This window comes from Microcaecilia unicolor, chromosome 10, assembly GCF_901765095.1.
Source record: "Microcaecilia unicolor chromosome 10, aMicUni1.1, whole genome shotgun sequence".
Taxonomy (NCBI): domain Eukaryota; kingdom Metazoa; phylum Chordata; class Amphibia; order Gymnophiona; family Siphonopidae; genus Microcaecilia; species Microcaecilia unicolor.
In genome coordinates this window covers 128,005,075-128,025,125 of record NC_044040.1, presented here as the reverse complement: position 1 = coordinate 128,025,125, position 20,051 = coordinate 128,005,075, and the positions used below count along the sequence as shown (strand labels likewise).

Genomic DNA, 20,051 nt, shown 5'->3' with positions numbered 1-20,051 from the left:
AGTCCACGACAGCGGCCAATCCAGGCCAAGGGCACCTGGCAAGCTTCCCAAACGTACAAACATTCTATACATGTTATTCCTGGAATTGTGGATTTTTCCCAAGTCCATTTAGTAGCGGTTTATGGACTTGTCCTTTAGGAAACCGTCCAACCCCTTTTTAAACTCTGCTAAGCTAACTACCTTCACCACTTTCTCCGGCAACGAATTCCAGAGTTTAATTATACATTGGGTGAAGAAATATTTTCTCCTTTTTGTTTTAAATTTACTACACTGTAGTTTCATCGCTTGCCCCCTAGTCCTAGTATTTTTGGAAAGCGTGAACAGACGCTTCGCATCCACCTGTTCCACTCCACTCATTATTTTATATACCTCTATCATGTCTCCCCTCAGCCGTCTCTTCTCCAAGCTGAATAGCCCTAGCCTCCTTAATCTTTCTTCATAGGGAAGTCGTCCCATCCCCGCTATCATTTTAGTCGCCCTTCTCTGCACCTTTTCCAATTCTACTATATCTTTCTTGAGATGCGGCGACCAGAATTGAACACAATACTCAAGGTGCGGTCGCACCATGGAGCGATACAACGGCATTATAACATCCATTATAACCTGTTTTCCATACCTTTCCTAATAATACCCAACATTCTATTTGCTTTCCTAGCCGCAGCAGCACACTGAGCAGAAGGTTTCAGTGTATTATCGACGACGACACCCAGATCCCTTTCTTGGTCCGTAATTCCTAACGTGGAACCTTGCATGACGTAGCTATAATTCGGGTTCTTTTTTCCCACATGCATCACCTTGCACTTGCTCACATTAAACATCATCTGCCATTTAGCCACCCAGTCTCCCAGTCTCGTAAGGTCCTCTTATAATTTTTCACAATCCTGTCACGATTTAACAACTTTGAATAACTTTGTGTCATCAGCAAATTTAATTACCTCGCTAGTTACTCCCATCTCTAAATCATTTATAAATATATTAAAAAGCAGCGGTCCTAGCACAGACCCCTGAGGAACCCCACTAACTACCCTTCTCCACTGTGAATACTGCCCATTTAACCCCACTCTCTGTTTCCTATCCTTCAACCAGTTTTTAATCCACAACAGGACATTTCCTCCTATCCCATGACCCTCCAATTTCTTCTGTAGCCTTTCATGAGGTACCTTGTCAAACGCCTTTTGGCCTTGGTTACATCTCTCTACCCCCTGATTCCTACCTATGCATTATTTCATTATTACATTTTAATACCTTGATATTTTTATTTATATTTTTATATATAATCTTTTTATTTCTTCATATTATTCTCCCCTCTGGCATTTGTCATTTCCCATTCTTCCCTTTAGAATATCTACTTTGACCATACCTATTTATTTCTTTTTCAGAAAGGATTGTGTATTCCTTAGTGTTTTTTCCCAGTGTGCCAATCACCTTAAAGACTGAAACACTTCCGGAAGGTTAGTTATACATCCACTTGGAAATTTTCTTTCTGATATTATTTTTCAACCTGATTTTTTTGATACACTCCTTTTTTGATATTGTTTTTCCTATTTTAGTCCTGTTTTCCCTCCCTCCTTCCTCTCCTCTTCCTTCCCTTCCCCCCCCCCCCCATAACCCCTCTCTTTCTCTTAGCCCCCACACACACTGAGCACCTCATCTTCACTCTCTATCTATTTTCTCACATATTTACACATACACACTATTTTTTTCATGTGCATGTTTCAAGCCTACCTCACCCTTCATCATCTATACACTCTATTTGCCTATACATCATGTTTGTCACTCTGTCACTCTTTGTATACTCCTTGCACTCTTTCTGGTCAACAATCTTTGGACACCTACAGACTCTTGTATGTTACTCATCAGATACTGTTGAAACCCTGTGTTTGCTGTGTATTGTGTAAACATCACACTTTACGTTACTCCCTGTACAAGCATTTGTTTTTGCATTACTGATGCATGCATTCATTCTGCAACACCATTTTATTCACATTTAATACTTTTAGAGATTACTTGACATTATTTTAATATTACCCTTATGGATTTGAAATTGGTTATAATTTTGCTCTTGTTTTTTACATCTATATATGTTCATTTGGTTTTTATTCATATATATGTTCTGAGATGTTTATTTAGTATATACGTACATTGATATATGTATTTTGTATGCAGTATTTATGTATTATATCTGTTATTATATTTGTTTTTATAGACTCCTGAGGAAGGCGCTACGGCGCCGAAACACGGCTGTGTTGAGTCACCTATTCATAATAAATATCATTGTTTTAACTAATCCATACGTCTCCCCCATTGTTTGAATAGAGCCTATTTTCCCCACCCCTTTTCTGTTTTCTCCCTTTTGTCCTGTGGGGATCAAGTGCACCTCCACACTCTGTGTGTTTTTTCTTTGAGCGTTTGGAAATGTGCATCTGTGATATTTTGCATGTAAGTTTCAATTTTTCTAGTATTGCTGCATGCTGAGTCTGACTTCTTGAGGTAACTTTCCAGTTTTGCCTTCATATCTGTTGTGTCATGTGTTTTTCATGTGTAATCAAGGTGCAGTATTCTACTAGTGTGTAGAAATTACAGCCCTTTTTGGTTTTTTTTGTTTTGTTTTGTTTGTTTCACTAGGTTGTGTACTGGTGTTTTAGAGCCTGGTGTAATTACAGTGCTGTTTTTCCACGCATAAGGTTGTAGCTCGTCCTGTCCTTGGAATTAGTGCTGTTATGGTTTGCTAAGGTTATGAGTGTGTTTATGCACAAGTTTGTATATAGTGTTTAGCAGTGGAGAGATTGTGTATTGGCATTACTGAGGTGGCACCAAAACATCAGAAAGGGTTTTAGAGCCTAAATCATCACACACTACCTCTTGAAGGATCTACATATAGTTGTTAATAAAAGGAGCTCATTGTGAACACTATCTACCCTAAAAGGGTGTTTTGTGGCTCTACATGAGAATTGTGATATTATGATCCCTTGTTTCATATTGTTGACGGTCTGCATTTTCCATATGGGTGGTATATTGGCATATTAGGGTCTGCCTAGTGTTATGGTACAGTAAGGTTCTGAGTGTGTTTTTGCACAAATTTGTGCATAGTGTTTTGCAGTTGAGCGATTGTGGTTAGTATATGCTTTGAGCAACCACTTTATTCTTTGACATATGATACATATCTAATATCTAAATTTAATAAAAGGTATTAATTGTGACTTATGTTTACTTATTTTTTTTCTGTGTTAATTGTGGCTATAAGCTCCGCTCCTGGCTCCACCCCTAACCCCGCCCCCTTTAGCATCCCCAAACAGTTGGGCCACCGACCGCCTATGCAGCCACTTCTCCCTGTCCCCTTTAGCATCCCCCAGTCCCCAGTTTCAACCCCAGCACTTTTCTCCCATCAGTCCCGAGCTTCAGCCCCAGCCACTCCTCCCTGTCCCCTTTTCAGCCCCCAGTCCCCACAGTTTCAGCCCCTGCTCCTTTTCAGCCCCCAGTTCCAGTACTGGCCCCCTTATCTCACCTACCCTCCTTTTTCAGCCCCCAGTTCCAGTCCCCTTCATCCATATGCCTTGCATTAGGGCCCCCCTTTTCAGCCCCAGACCCATTCTCCCACCTGCCCCAGGCATGGCCCCATTCTCCTTCCTGCCCCCTTCTCAGACCCCAGTTCCAGCTCCAGGTCCCTTCTCCCATCTGAGCCCCCCTCCCAGACCCAGTCCCCTTCTCCCATCTGAGCCCCCCCCCCCCAGACCCAGTTCCCTTCTCCCATCTGAGCCCCCCCCCCAGACCCAGTCCCAGTACCCTTCTCCTATCTGAGCCCCCCTCCCCGACCCAGTCCCCACCTGCCTACCAGCTCCGTCGACGGACAGGCGACCCTCTTCTCCTGCCACTCGGCACCCAGGTTTAATAAAAAAAACCTATGAAGCGCCTTACCTCTGCTCTGCTCTACTCTACTCTGATGTAACTTCCTATTTCCGTGAGGGCGGGACACAGTGAGGGAAGGGCCGACATGACAAGGCAATTTGCTTCCTTTACAGCAGAGCAGAGGCGAGGCGCTTCATAGGTTTTTTTTTTTTTTAAAGCTGGATGCTGGGTGGCACGAGAAGAGGGTCGTCTGTCCGTCGACGGAGCTGGTGGGCAGGTGGGGACTGCAGTGCCAGCGGAGCACTCCCCACCTGCTGACACCCGGGGTGGACCGCCCCCACCGCCCCGCCCTTGATACACCGGATGTTGGCTGGGCTGGCCTGGAGGGAAAGTGGCTGGGCCTGGGCCCATCCAGGCCCAATGCACTTCTGACGGACTTTATAGAAAAAAGTCTAAAAACTGGTTTTGAAAATACCAATTTGGACGTTTTTGTAAGAAAAATGAGCTCCATAGACTCATAAATCTTAAGTGCTGTAAACATATTAGAAAGAGCTGCTAAGACAAACTAATCTTTATCTATCAATGAATGCTTTTTACAAAAAACACAATTCCTTGTTTCTGATAAACGACAAACAGGCACATCTAATTGTTTCTTCATCACAGAACATAGATCTCGTTGTGGTTCAAATATGAGCAAAGAATCCACAAAATATTGCGGAATCTTGCCATATATACATTGATGTATCAAAGTCAACATTTTATATTGCACCTTTTAAACTTCTTTATCTTGATGACTGTACTCCTATAATATAACTTGTTTCTTTTCAGTATCTTCTTGTGATGCAATTAATGACTGACTCTTTTCACTTCCTTATACATTTCTAAGTTTCTTCACTTGCAGTATCCATGCTTGTATTTTCTTTCTTGCCTGACCCAGTGTATTAAGGCAGATTGTCATGTAATTTCGGCTTTTAGCTTCCATGTGGATTCTTTTCCTTGGCTTAATTGCCCATCTTTCCTCACTTCCAGGCTTTCTGCATTCAGTGGAGACTGTGGTTAACATTCACAGGGCCCCATAGGAAAGGCTTGTGATGACCCATCAATGCCCTCCAGTTTCTCCTTCTCTATGGTAGGATGTCCTTTGAGTATCCAACAGCCTCAACCAGAATGAGCACTAGTCAAATAAAATGCAATAAACGTAAATTCAGTGCAGTAGCAGGGACTAGAAAGTGTAAGTTAGAGCAAAGGTAGGTCATTAGAAATTTGTATTAATTCTTGTAGATTTTTTTTTTTTTTTGGGGGGGGGGGAATAGGTTATGCTGACAATACTGACTATTCCTCTATATAGCTAAACACTATCTTCTCTTATACAGATGTGACCAAGAATTCAAGTCTCTTCTCCTAAAGCACATCTCTGGTATTCAGAATTCTATTCATTTTCAGAAGGACTCACCTATAGAATCCGTGCATGATAGCATTCAACAAAGCAGAGAAAAGAAGTCCTTGGTGGATCCCACTTCTAGTGGTTACTTTACGGAGGTGATGAAACTCAGCAAGGAATTTGTTATTTCTAATGGACTAAGCAACAGTCTAAAAAAGCTGCAGGAGTCAGAAATAAGGGGATTCCCAAAGGAAACATCAGAAATGTGGCTTCTCCACTCAGATAATGATGTTGATGCAGACTTTCAGAACTCTTTCATGAAATCTAGAATTGATAGTTTGACAGTGACAAGAGCTTCCTCTGTCAGTGGGGTCAATGATTTTGCACAAGCCAGTGCAGATCCTTTCAAAAAGACATTAGCAACACCAGACAGCATAAACACAGACAAGCTCCTTGAACCAGCACCATTAGAGGCCATTGTCTACTTCTCTTCAAACAGAATGAACAAGACTTCCAGGAGTGCTGCAATTGCTAATACATTTTTAACCCAAAAATCAATCAGAGCACACAAAAAGAATAATTCAAAGTCTATCATTGCTCCAGTACAGAGGCATGGAATGTTATTAAAGGGAGAACTAACTTCTGCAAAGCCTGGCACAGCTGTGTTCAGAGGTGCTCAGGGTCAGTCACTGCTCTCCAGTTCCCTCACTAGCTCAAGCTGCAAATCCCAAACAAATATTGTCTTCCTCAAAGTGCACAAGAGTGCCAGCAGCACAATTATGAACATTCTCTTCCGCTTTGGTGACACCCGGAACTTAACATTTGCCTTCCCATACAACAATGCCACTCAGTTGTTCTATCCACATTATTTCATGGCTTCATTTGTAGAAGGTTTCTCTCCAAACAAAAGGACTCTGTTCAACATCATGTGCCATCACATGAGGTTTCTGAAGACAGAGGTAAGATGAGAGTAGAGGAAAGAAAAAGAATGGAAAATAAGAAAGGAAAAAGTGTAGCAAAAGGGAGAGGGAGAGAGTGAGAAAAGCAATGCAGAAAAGAAGGGAGAGAAAGACTGTAGACTGTGCATATTGAAGTATAAAAAGTTCTAAACTAGCATAAAATGGAAAAGAAAAATAATTCCCAAGATCAAAGAAGCATGCCCCTTTCTACAGTAGTGTTCATATTTGGGGAAATTCTATAAACCAAGTGGTAATATTTATATATACATTATGTGTATGTTCAGAATACTAGCATATATGCACATATGTATGCACATACACACATATATGTCAGCATGCTACCTAAGTGCTGTTCTGCAAAAACCCACATAGTTACATAGCATGTATTTGCAAGGGGTATATAAACAGGGGCAGAGCATAAGCGGGGCTCCCACTTGCATCTGTAACGTACAGAATACTGTAAATTATACAGATATCTGCCGCAGTTTGGCACTCCCATTTACGTATGTGCTCAAACTTAAATTTTAAATGCATATATATCCTTTTATGCTGTCATTTTGGAAAGGAAAGTAGGTTATGTAAATGTAAGGCCCACCAATACCAAGTTACACTAGTATTCTATAAAGGAATCTGAGTTCTTAGATGCTATTATAGAATAGGCTATCACTGTGCTGAATCAGGGTGGCAAAATGGAGGTGCCTACTTATAGATATGCACCTAATTTATAAAATACATGCATATATGCATACTTTGCAGTTGAATATTTATACCTGAGCCTACGTAAACCTATATATCTGCAGCATCAATCTAGATGTGAGTTCTGCTGCTTTGCCCCTAGCATTTCATAAAAATAAGATGGCATCTTATGTGGCTTTATAAAATAGGCTGGAATAGGCACCTAGGTGGTCTTCAAATAAAGGTGACTTGTTATAAAGTTACTTTCTTAACCTTTTAACCTGTTCTGTTTTGAGAATAGTTGTTTATGTTTTGATTTCTGTTAATTTACTGTCATTGTGAAATATATGGAAAATTTTTATGTTTACTGTACTGTTTTTATTTTTGGCTTGTTTTTTATTATGTGTGTTGTTTCCCCCCTTTGTGTTTAAACCTTTCTTCTCTGAGGACAAACATGCTGAAATAATCCTCACAAGTGGGATCGCCGGCCCGAGAACCAGCATTTAGAATAGCAAAAAAGTTTGCTACAGCTTTCTTAGCACGCCGCACGTCCGACTGCACATTCGCCGAGTGCCTTCCCACCTGCCGTGCGGCTGCGCTCCTTGGTTACTTTTTTTCCATGTGAGGAGCATCAGCTGTTTTCCTGGCTCTGCTTCGTCACCCGGGAGAGCCTTCAATGCCTCTTTTTTTGCGGCTTTTTTGCCTGAATTTTCTTCTTTTATTTCTTTAGTATAGTAAAAAAAAAAAAATCCTTTTATTTCTTGGGTTTATTTTTTTGATTCGTGCATATTTTTCAGCACAATCGCATTTTTTGATTTGTCTAGGGCAGTCTTCCCTTCCATGTCAACGAAGACTCCCAGTGGCTTCAAACGCTGTTCTCGGTGCAACCGGACCATCTCAGACAGAGAAGTAATGATAGTTTGTAACACATCCCAGTAAACAGAATATTTGTTGGGCAAGTGATTATCAGGATTGCCTTTAATAAGGCGCATATTGCGGCCTGTACAGAGCTGAAAAAGAGTCAGCTTCAAAGAGGCAGATGGGGTGGCTCGAAGGGCTCAAAGAGCCAGCGGCAGAGCATCAAGCCAATTCTTAATTCCATTTGCCATACGTTGTCTCAATTTAGTTTTCAAAAGTCCATTATATCGCTCAACAAGGCCATTGCTAGTGGGTTTATAAATACAAACAGTGTGGTGTGAAATACCCAGAGCTGGTATAAAAGACTTTAGGAACGTATTAAGAAAATGAGAACCGTGGTGTATTCAGTGCCTTGGGCCCGACCATAGCCCGGCCCGTTGTGCCCTTTGTCTTTGTATGAAGAAAAGGACTCAACTGGTTCAAGAAGCCTAGAGAGAAAAACTTTTTGGGGCTCGGTCCAGTCCTTCGATGTTGGCATCGGCATCGAGGGAGGCATCGACATCGGGAACTGAGGTAGGCATGGCTGCTGAGAGACCTCAACACACTGGGAGCAGTGAGGCATTGAGTGGTCTCCACCCACTTCAAAGCCTCCTGCTATGAAGGCCCGCCAGAACCATCCATCATCGGACCTGACTCCGAGGAGACATGGGGATTCGACATCGTCCTCGTTGGTACCGAGGAGCCTCGGTGAGGTGCATCGAGCGAAGGCTAAGAAGCACCGACATCATTACTATAATTTATTCTTCCAATTTCTTACTCAGAAACGTTCATGTATTACCATAATTTATTCTTCCTTAACATATATATGCACATGATATATATCTATACCATGATCTGTTCACGTATGTTATGTTACATGTATGTTACCATCTATGTGTGCAACTTAACACATTACCAGTTGTAATTCTGTTACCCGGAAATGGCAACCGCCATTACGGCAAATGTAAGCCACATTGAGCCTGCAAATTGTTGGGAAAATGTGGGATACAAATGCTTACAAATAAATAAATAAATCATTCTCCCTCGACACTTGGTGCCAGGAGCTCTGGGGTGCCAAGGACATCGGCACCTGAGAAGCGTTGACGCCGGAAGGACCACTCCCCCTCCATACAAGAGGTACCGGCGCATCGGTCTCCCAGCAGTCCAGTTCCTGCTCCCGAACCCCAGGCAGCTCTGACACCAACTGTTCCACCGGCCCCAAAGCCTTTTCCGATGGAGGCTCTTGACAAGCGGATTCAGGCCTTGCTTCCAGAGCTTCTGGAAGGACTGTTGCGCCAAACTGCACCTGCGTCGGTGGTGCTTGCGCCTACCTTGCCGTCTGCTGCAGCTGTGTCTGGCCCTCCTCTGAGCTCGGTGCCACTTGCGGCTCCGGTGTCAGCTGCCACCCAGGTCGACTCCCCATCGACATCGATGGAGGAAGCTTCGCCGCAGTCCTTGCAGGGGTCGTCCCTTCAACATTGCCATCGAGATCATGGGTCTTCCGAATTGAGGTGGGTCCAATCCCTGAAGTCACTTAGGGAAGTGCTCTCTGACACCAAGGAAGAACGCTCGTGGGAGTCAGAGGAATATCCCAGATGAGTCCTTTGGGATTCCCTCTGAACCTTCCCCTCCACCTGAAAGAAGACTGTCTCCTCCTCTCCTTCTCATCTTTTGTGTGGGAAATGATTCAGGCCTTCCATTCCCCATAGGCGTGAAGGTTGAGCCCGGGGCTGAGATGCTCAAGGTCCTGGACTACACCTCTCCAGCTAGGGAGGCAGTGACATCTCCTTTGCATAAGGTACTCAGGGAAGTCCTTATGCGAAACAGGGCAGCCCCACTGTCCTGAAGAAGACAGATTTCCAATGTCGGATCCATGGGGAGCCTTGATTGATGAAGTCTCAGTTACCCCACAACTCCATGGTGGTGGACTCCACCCTCAAAAGAGCCAAGAGTACTAGACTATGCTTTGGCAGAGAGGCTAGGACCTTGGATTCTTTTGGGAGGAAAATGTATCAGGCCACCATGCTCGCTGTCTGTATACAATCATACCAGCTCTTCACGAACATCCACTTGCAGAACTCGGTGCAGCAGCTGTCCAGTTTCGTCGATGCCCTCCCTCCGGAGCAGGCCAAACCCTTTCACCAGCTGGTCAAACAGCAGAAGACGTGTGTAAATGTTTGCCCAGGGGTGCATATGACACTTTTGATGTAGCAACCAGATCTCTGCTCAAGGTATAGCAATATGCAGACTCTCATGGCTGCGTATTTCTGACCTGGATCATTCAGTCCAGCAGAGGATAGTGGATGTTCCTTGCCGGGGGGGATAATCTTTTTAGAGAGAAGATCTAGTTGACCAAATCAAGAAGCACACAGGTGCTATGGCTTCTCTCTCCCGCCAGGCGCCTTCTGCTACCACCTCCTCAACTAGGAAGTTTTTTGGTGGGTCACGGAGTGCTTCCTATTCCTATTCTAAGCATAGGTACACTCCCGTTTCTCGACAGCATACTCAGGCTCAGCCCCAGCGAGCTCGTTCCCATCAACAGCGTGTGCCTAAGGCCCCTGCTGCTCCCCAGCAAAAGCAAGGGACGGGCTTTTGACTGGCTTCAGGCAAGCATAGTCACGGTAAAAGTGTCTGTGTCAGACGACTTGCCAGTTGGGGGGGAGGTTAATATTTTTTTTTACTAAAGGTGGCCTTTCAAACTCCGATCAGTGGGTTCTTCAAATAGTCCGGTTAGGATACACTATCTAAACAAACACTCAATACTGCATGACGCCCAATCAGGATTCCGGTCGAATCATAGCACAGAAACAGTATTAGTCACCCTTATGACCAGATTCAAACAAACAATTGCAACTGGCAACAATATACTCCTCCTACAATTTGACATGTCAAGTGCCTTTGATATGGTTGACCACGGAATCCTATTACACATACTCGAATACTTTGGCATTGGAGGAAATGTCCTGAATTGGTTCGAAGGGTTCCTAACCCAACGTTCATATCAAGTCACATCAAATTCAACCACATCTAAAGCATGGACACCTGAATGTGGAGTACCACAAGGATCACCTCTCTCACCAACCATTTTCAACTTAATGATGATCCCTTTGGCAAAACTCCTATCAAACCATAACCTTAACCCATATATCTATGCTCATGATGTGACAATATACATCCCCTTCAAACAAGACATTAACGAAATCCTCAACGAAATTGATCAAAGCCTACACATCATGAACACATGGGCGGATGCATTTCGACTGAAATTAAATGCAGAAAAAACTCAATGCGTGATTCTCACCTCTCAATACAACACAAAAGAATTCACAACCATAAACACACCAAACCTGAACCTTCAAATCTCAGAAACGCTAAAAATCCTTGGAATCACTATCGACCGCCACCTAACGCTTGAAACTTACGCTAACAACACAACAAAAAAGATGTTTTACAGCATGTGGAAACTAAAAAGGATAAGACCATACTTCCCAAGATCCGTCTTTCGCAGCCTAGTGCAATCCCTTGTGCTCAGCCATTTGGATTATTGCAACTCACTATACGCAGGTTGCAAAGAACAAACACTGAGGAAACTTCAAACAGCCCAGAATACGGCAGCCAGACTCATCTTTGGAAAGCCAAAATATGAAAGTGCAAAACCATTAAGAGAGAAACTGCACTGGCTTCCACTCAAGGAACGCGTCACTTTTAAAGTATGCACATTAGTCCACAAAATCATTCACGGCGAAGCCCCAGCCTACTATCTGAGTTGATAGACTTACCACCCAGAAATGCCAAAAGATCATCCCGAACCTTCCTTAACCTCCACTTCCCCAATAGCAAAGGCGTGAAATACAAAGCGCTACACGCATCAACCTTTTCTCACATGAGCACGCAGTTTTGGAATACACTGCCGCGCAACCTAAGAACAACCAACGAGCAAGCTTCCTTCCGCAGATTATTGAAGACCCATCTTTTCGAAAACATTTACGGAAAGAAACAAAACACATAAAGTCCACACTTACTGTTCACTAATGCATCATACATTCACCTCTGAACTCCCATTCCCGCATTATCACATCACTCATACCTTCACTCACAGAAAGATATATACCATACGCCTTCATGCCTTTTTATCGCCCTCTAAGCTCCCATTGTTTCCTTCCAAAGTTGCAATGCCTATGTTCCATTATTACATTCCTTAACGACACCTCAATTGTTTGGCTTAACCCTGCACAATGTAATCCATAACTATCTGTAACAAATTGTATTTCCAACATTCAACTCATATTGTAAGCCACACTGAACCCGCAAAAAGGTGGGAAAATGTGGGATACAAATGCAATAAATAAATAAAAATACACCCTCAATCTGGAATCCAAACTTCCAAATTGCCCACCAAGAACTCATTCCTTCAGCTCTTCACACAGGCAGGTACTTGCAGAGGAACTCTCCGCCCTTCTAAAAGCCCATGCAGTGGAACCCGTTCCACCAGGGGAATAAGGGCTGGGATTCTATTCCAGGTACTTCTTTGTGCAGAAGAAAACAGGGGGGATGCATCCCATCCTAGACCTAAGGGCCCTGAACAAATTCCTGGTTTAAGAAAAGTTCAGGATGGTTTCCCTAGGCACCCTTCTTCCCATGATTCAGGAAAATGATTGGCTATGCTCTCTGAACTTGAGGGATACATATATACACATGCCAATACTTCCAGCTCACAGGAAGTATCTTCGATTTTGGTTGGAAATGCAGCACTTCCAGTACCGTGTGCTGCCCTTTGGCCTAGCATCAGCTCCCAGAGTATTCACAAAATGCCTTGTGGTAGTTGCAGCGTCGCTGCGCAGGCTGGGAGTGCATGTGTTCCCTTATCTCAACGATTGGCTGGTGAAGAGCACCTCGGAGGACGGTGCTCGGGAGTCCATGCAGAAGACTTTTCAGGTGCTGGAACTGCTAGGGTTCGTAATAAATTATCTCATGTCCCATCTCACTCCGGTTCAGAAATTGGAGTTCATTGGAGCATTGCTTGACATGAGAACGGTTCGAGCCTGTCTTCCCGAGGTGTGGGCAGACAACCTTCTGTCCGTAGTGTCCAAGGTTTGAGCATCACAGCAAGTCACAGCTCGGCAGATATTGAGACTGTTGGGGCACATGGCCTCCACAGTTCATGCCATGCCTATTGCACGTCTGCACATGAGATCTGCTGAATGGACCCTAGCTTCTCAGTAGTATCAAGCCACAGGGAATCTAGAAAATGTCATCCATGTGCCCACTGATTTTGTACATTCTCTTCAATGGTGGACAATTCGGTCCAATCTGACCATGGGATGTCCATTCCAAATTCCTCAACCGCAAAAAGTGCTGACGATGAATGCATCTCTCCTGGGATGGGGAGCCTGGACCCCCCAGGAATCAGATCTTCAGATCAACCTCCTGGTGCTCCGAGCGAACTGGTACACTCTGAAGGCTTTCAGAGATCAGCTATCCAACCAAATTATATTGGTTCAAACAGACAATCAGGTTGCGATGTACTACACCAACAAGCAGGGAGGCACCGGATCTCACCCTCTGTGTCAGGAAGCATGTTTCTACAAGCCACTTACCTGGCAGGTGTAAACAGCAGTCTGGCCAATGGGCTGTGCAGAGTAATGCAACCTCATGAGTGGTTGCTGCATATAGGCGTGGCCCGCAAGATCTTCCAAGCAAGCATGGGGCACCCCCTCAGTGGATCTTTTTGCCACTCAACTGAACCACAAGGTCCCTCTGTTCTGTTCCAGACTTCAGGCCCATGGCAGACAAGCATCGGATGCCTTTTTCCTACATTGGGGAACAGGTCTTCTGTATGCATACCTTCCCATACCTCTGGTAGGGAAGATTTTGTTGAAACTCAAACAAGACCATGGAACCATGATCCTGATTGTGCCCTACTGGCCATGTCAGATTTGGTTCCCTCTTCTGGAATTGTCCTCCGAAGAACCATGAAGATTGGAGTGTTTCTCGACCGTCATTACTCAGAACAAGGGGTCACTTCTATATCCCAACCTCCAGTCTCTGGCTCTCACGGCCTGGATGTTGAGAGCATAGAGTTCGCTTCCTTGGGTCTTTTGGACTCAAATCTTTGGTTCAGACTGTGGCTTTTTCTGAAGTAATTCCCACGTGGGGGAAAGAAGAGGAAAGACTACACAAAACAGTGGATTTCATTAAGTGACTTGAGTCTTGGTGTAAAGAAGAAGGTTTTAGATACATAGGAGCATGGGGCAATACGTGGAGGAATAACAGGCTGTACTCTAATGATGGACTACATCTTTATGTGATGGAAAAAAAGGATCATTGGGGAGAAATTCAGACACTATGTTTCTAGACATTTAAACTAGAAGGCGGGGTGACAAAAGGAAACAAGGGAATTCAAAAAGTCATCCCCAGAATAAACATGATGACAGAGGACAAGGTCACCTAACTATAGAAAACCACCTAAACTCACTAAGCACATGGAAAGCAATGAGCACAAATGCTCCTAGTCTAGGTAAAAATGTTGAAGACTAGGAAGCCCTGATGTTTGAAGAAAACTTGGATACTGTTGCTATTACAGAGGCGTGGTTCCATGATTCCCATGAATGGGATGTAGCTATACTGGGCTATAATCTTTTTAGGAATGATAGAGAGGGCCGAAGAGGTGGAGGAGTGGCGCTGTATGTGAGAGACAATATCAGAACGGCTGAAATGCGGGGAACCTGGGGAAAAGAAGAAGCTTTATGGATCGACCTGAAAAGAGAAGATGGAACCTGTATCCACACGGGGGTTATCTACAGACCTCTGGCACAAACGGAGAAGCTAGACAAGGATCTGATAGAAGATATTCAAATGATTGGTATGAAAGGGGAGGTGCTACTGTTGGGAGATTTCAATTTGTCTGATGTGGATTGGAACGTCCCTTCTGTGGAATGGGAAAGAAGTAGGGAAATTGTGGACTCCTGTCAAAGTGCCTTGCTCAGACAAATGGTGATGGAACCCACGAGGAAAGGGTCGATGCTGGATTTAGTGCTCACAAATGGAGGAAGTGTTTCTAATATCCAGGTGGGTGCCCACCTATGTAATAGTGATCATCATATGATATGGTTTGATATAAGGACAAAGGCAGAGAGCAGACAAAGAAAACTCAAAGTACTGAATTTCAGATGTACTGATTTTGATAAAATGGGGGAATACCTGAAGAAGGAACTGTTGGCAAGGGAAGTCGTAGGAGAAGTGGAAAATCAGTGGTCAAAGCTAAAGGCTGCTATAAATATGGTGACTGATCTTACGCGAGGAAAGTAAAAAAAAAACAGGAAGCCGATGTGGTTCTCCAAACAAGTAGCTGAAAAAATAAGAGCAAAAGAGACTTTGTTCAAGAAATTCAAAAGAACGCAATGAGAGTATCACAAAAAAGATTATCAGATTAAACTTGTATAATTATAGTACAGCAAGAGGCCCTCACTGGATGCCCACCGGAAGGGTGGAAGGCCAGATTTTAGGACTCAGGCTGTAAAAATACCAGCTAGGTTTAAAAATCTATGACTGGCTGAGCAAGGACTTGCTTTTCCTGCAAGTTAATATGTGTTCTAGCTAAAGACCTATCCACTGGAATAGTGGTGGGCCAAGCTACATAGCTTTAAACAGCTGAAAAGCACTGAGTAGGCCTGATAACAAGATGATGGCCTTATAGCAGAGAGCCTGCAAGAGCAAGGACTGCTTGGTGAGTTCTAATGAAACCTGGTGCAACTTCCAAATTGAGTGTAACACACATGATGTAGAAATTAAAGACAGAAATGATAAGAAGTTTGGTTCATAACACGGAGTCTGTCTTTAATAAGTTGGCACCCAGATCACAAGATGTTATGAAATTGATATATCTATATTTAGATATCTTCATAAGAACAAAGTGTTTACAAAAAAGGAAATTACACAATAGCCATGTTTGGATGTTTGGATGTCCGTATCTAGGGAAGTGTTTACAAAAACGGAAAGAGGGGCACCTGGCCGGAGGACATGACTCATAGATTGAGCAAGATTAGAAAAAAGTCCCTCTCAATAGACTTGTATGGGGACCAGATGGTATATAAGGACTGGTCACCCAAGCATATTTCGGAGGTTCTCCCCAGCGTATCTAGGACGCAGAGCTCCAGTCAGCTGAATCCAGAATTTGTCTGATGAATGTATCTGATTAAAGTCTGATTTGCAAATAAACTCTTCATTCCAAATGATGATTTGTGGGCTTCACTTAATGATGAAAGGCTGTAAGTATAAATGCTTTTGCTACATCAGGCTGTCATTCGCTGCATTGTATAACCTGTAGTCTAAATCCAGTTTGTCATAAGGCTGGTATCCTTTCCTTAGATCTAACGTCTCCCTTAGAGGCAATAACTCCTTGATTACCCCAGTACTAGTGCTATTTAGAGATGGAGTCAGATTTAAGGTCACTCCAGCCTTCTTGGGGGGGCTCGGGACCCCTCTATTCTCAACAAACTCAAGGAAGCAAAGAGAGAAATACGAATAGTGAAAGCGCGAGCAGAAGAAAAAATGGCTAAAGATGGTAAGAGACATGACAAGACCTTTTTCAGATATATTGGAGAAAGGAGAAAAGATAGGAATGGAATTGCAAGAGTGAAAGATAACGAGAATGGCTATGTGGAGAGTGAGGAGGATAAAGCGAATGTGCTAAACAATTACTTCTCTTCGGTGTTCATGGAGGAAAATCCTGGTGAAGGACTGCGGTTAGCTGCCGAGGGAATATATGGGAATGGAGTGGATACCGCGCTGTTTATGGAAGAAAGAAAGAATTTATAAACAGCTGGAGATTCTGAAGGATACTGAGGGAGCTCAGGAAGGTCCTGGCGGGACCTCTTAAAGATTTATTTAATAGATCTTTAGAGGTTCCGTGGGATTGGAAACGAGCGGATGTGGTCCCTCTTCACAAAAGTGGAAAGTGGAGACAGGGAAGAAGTGGGAAACTACAGACCGGTAATAATGGAGTCGCTGTTGAAAGAAAGGATAGTTAACTTTCTAGAAGCCAATGGATTACAGGACCCAAGGCAACATGGCTCTACCAAAGGAAAATCCTGCCAAACAAATCTAATTGATTTCTTTGACTGGGTGACCAAAGAACTGGATGAAGAACGTGCCTTTGATACAGTCCCCCACAGAAGACTTGTGAATAAACCGACAGGTGGCAGAAGGTGGTGGTAAATGGAATCCGCTCAGAGGATAGGAAGGTAAGCAGAGGAGTTCCTCGGGGGTTGGTGCTGGGGCCTATTCTGTTTAATATATTTGTGAGAGATACTGCTGAAGGGTTGGAAGGAAAGGTTTTCCTTTTTGCGGATGACACGAAGATAGCCAATGGAGTGGATCCCTGGAGGAAGTAGAAACAATAAGGGATCTCCAAAAGTTAGAAGAATGGTCGAGGGTCTGGCAGTTAAAATTTAATATACTAATCAAATTTCTGGGTTACCTATAAAGATCGGTTTCTAATATCACAATTGGTAGACTATTACAGAAACCACAAAAAAAATAAATAAATAATAAATTAAAAAATGTGTAAAATATAAAATATATTTATATAAACTATTTATATTGATATCAATAAAAAAATTTAAAAAATATTTATTCAAAATATTGGTTTGTGCTCAGTTTTTTTTGGTGTATTACAGTGACCTGGCGGTTCAAAATGTGTATAAACACCATACTTACATCATTGCACAACCTACCTCCATCCTAATCAAAGTGCTAAGCAGAAAAGCAATATTCCTTATCCGAAAACCTGGTTCTGATACTCTATTAATGGAAAGTGAAAGATCTGAAATACATATCATCTACTTAGCTTAGATAGAGTTTGTGCAAGTCCAATCGTGTTCTTGCTGTATGTTCTTGATCACTGCAATACTTTTTGAATATCAGACTATGCAAAGCTTTAGTGAAAAATCAATGTCCAAATGTTCTTAGTTCCCGCTCTTCCCTCTCTTCAATCATTGGCTAAAAATAACCTTCCCATTTTTTTACACCCTGTTGGTGTCCTGGCATGTCAGGGGGACCAGTGCACTACAAATGCTGGCTCCTCCCACAACCAAATGCCTTGGATTTGGCTGGGTTTGAGATCGCCAGCATTATTTTCCGTTATGGCCGAAAACCGATGCCGGCCATCTCAAACCCGGCGAACTCTGACATTTGGCTGGGCCCAACCGTATTAGCGAAGATGGCCGGCCAGCGCCATTCGATTATGCCCCTCCATGTTACCTTGTTACTATTATCTGTAAATTTAATCACCTCACTTGTTCCAATTTCCAGATAATTTATAAATAGATTAAATAGCCCTGATCCCAGTACAGATCCCTGTGGCTCTCCACTATTCACCCTCCTCCATTGAAAATTAGCCATTTAGCCCTACCCTCTGTTTTCTGTCCAATAATCAATATCCACTACACAACATTGTCTCTTGTCCCATGACTCTAATTTTCTCAGGAGTCTCCCATGAGGAACTTTGTCAAATTCTAACAAGCCATTATAAGAGATTGTTTAGTCAAGATCGGGAGGCGGGGCTGGTGGTTGGGAGGCGGGGATAGGGCTGGGCAGACTTATACGGTCTGTGCCAGAGCCGGTGGTGGGAAGCGGGACTGGTGGTTGGGAGGCGGGGATAGTGCTGGACAGACTTGTACGGTCTGTGCCAGAGCCGGTGGCGAAGATGGCCGGCCAGCTATTTGGCCAGCGCCATTCGATTATGCCCCTCCATGTTACCTTGTTACTATTATCTGTAAATTTAATCACCTCACTTGTTCCGATTTCCAGATAATTTATAAATAGATTAAATAGCCCTGATCCCAGTACAGATCCCTGTGGCTCTCCACTATTCACCCTCCTCCATTGAAAATTAGCCATTTAGTCCTACCCTCTGTTTTCTGTCCAATAACCAATATCCACTACACAACATTGTCTCTTGTCCCATGACTCTAATTTTCTCAGGAGTCTCCCATGAGGAACTTTGTCAAATTCTAACAAGCCATTATAAGAGATTGTTTAGTCAAGATCGGGAGGCGGGGCTGGTGGTTGGGAGGCGGGGATAGGGCTGGGCAGACTTATACGGTCTGTGCCAGAGCCGGTGGTGGGAAGCGGGACTGGTGGTTGGGAGGCGGGGATAGTGCTGGACAGACTTGTACGGTCTGTGCCAGAGCCGGTGGTTGGGAGGCAGGGCTGGTGGTGGGGAGGTGAGGATAGTGCTGGGCAGACTTATAAGGTCTGTGCCTGTGCCAGAGCCGGTGGTTGGGAGGTGGGGCTGGTGGTTGGGAGGCGGGGATAGTGTGGGGCAGACTTATACGGTCTGTGCCCTGAAGAGCACAGGTACAAATCAAAGTTGTCGCGTGCTCGAGGACCTTGGCATACTGTCAGGCTTCTTCCCCGGGAGCACTGGGTTCGTGAGCCCATGGGCCACTACCGTGGAGCGGCAGTGGCAGGCAAGGTCACCTCCAAGGTAGAGATGAGACAAAACTGGACCGGAACCCCGGACTGGAGTTCTACACCGGAATACACGGAACTGGAACGCACCGGACAGGTGCGCACTGGAGTGGAGCCCGCTGGACTGGAACACACTGGAGGGCCCCACAGGACTGGAACATACCGGAGTGAAACCCGCTGGACTGGAACACACTGGACCTAGGCTTCACCTACGCTTGACCACCTTTCCCCGAGGGTTGAGCCCTCAGGTTCTGGCAGCCGGTAGGACTTACAGGAAAACCCGGAACTGGAACTTGCAAGCAGGAACAGCAGGAATGAAGATCCAGGAGTGCCCCCTGGCACCTAGGCGCAGGCAAGGCCGACAGGCAGGGACTGTCCGGGTTCTGGCAGTCGGCAGGTTTAAACACAATGACTAGAAAACTGTACCTAGGCTAATAGAAACGCTATACCCAGGCAAACCAGTCATACACAAGAAACATACACAGAGCACACTCAGGAGACTTGAAAGCTATACACAGGCTAACAAGCCACACGGTGCCTAAGCTGGCTAGTCTAAACAAACACAGAGCACTAGCAAAGCTATACACAGGCTAACAAGCCACACGGTGCCTAAGCTGGCTAGTCTAAACAAACACAGAGCACTAGCAAAGCTATACACAGGCTAACAAGCCACACGGTGCCTAAGCTATCTAGTCAAACATAGAAACTCACACAGAGCAAACACTGAAACAGTGTACAGAGCACTCTATACACCAGGGCCCTAAATGAAACGCAAAGGCCAGGGCTGTAGTCTCTAAGTGATTAATAAAGCCCTTCCACAC

The 20,051-nt window shown here is 44.1% G+C and overlaps 1 protein-coding gene across 1 annotated transcript in view; it reads left to right on the top strand.

Moving 5' to 3' along the window:
* The first annotated feature begins 4,980 nt into the window (after positions 1-4,980).
* LOC115478331 (galactose-3-O-sulfotransferase 2-like) overlaps positions 4,981-20,051 on the top strand; it is an 89,652-nt gene continuing 74,581 nt past the window's right edge. Inside the window, 2 exon segments of the mRNA XM_030215634.1 lie at positions 4,981-5,093; positions 5,220-6,186. Of these exon segments, the coding sequence (XP_030071494.1) occupies positions 4,981-5,093; positions 5,220-6,186 (1,080 nt within the window).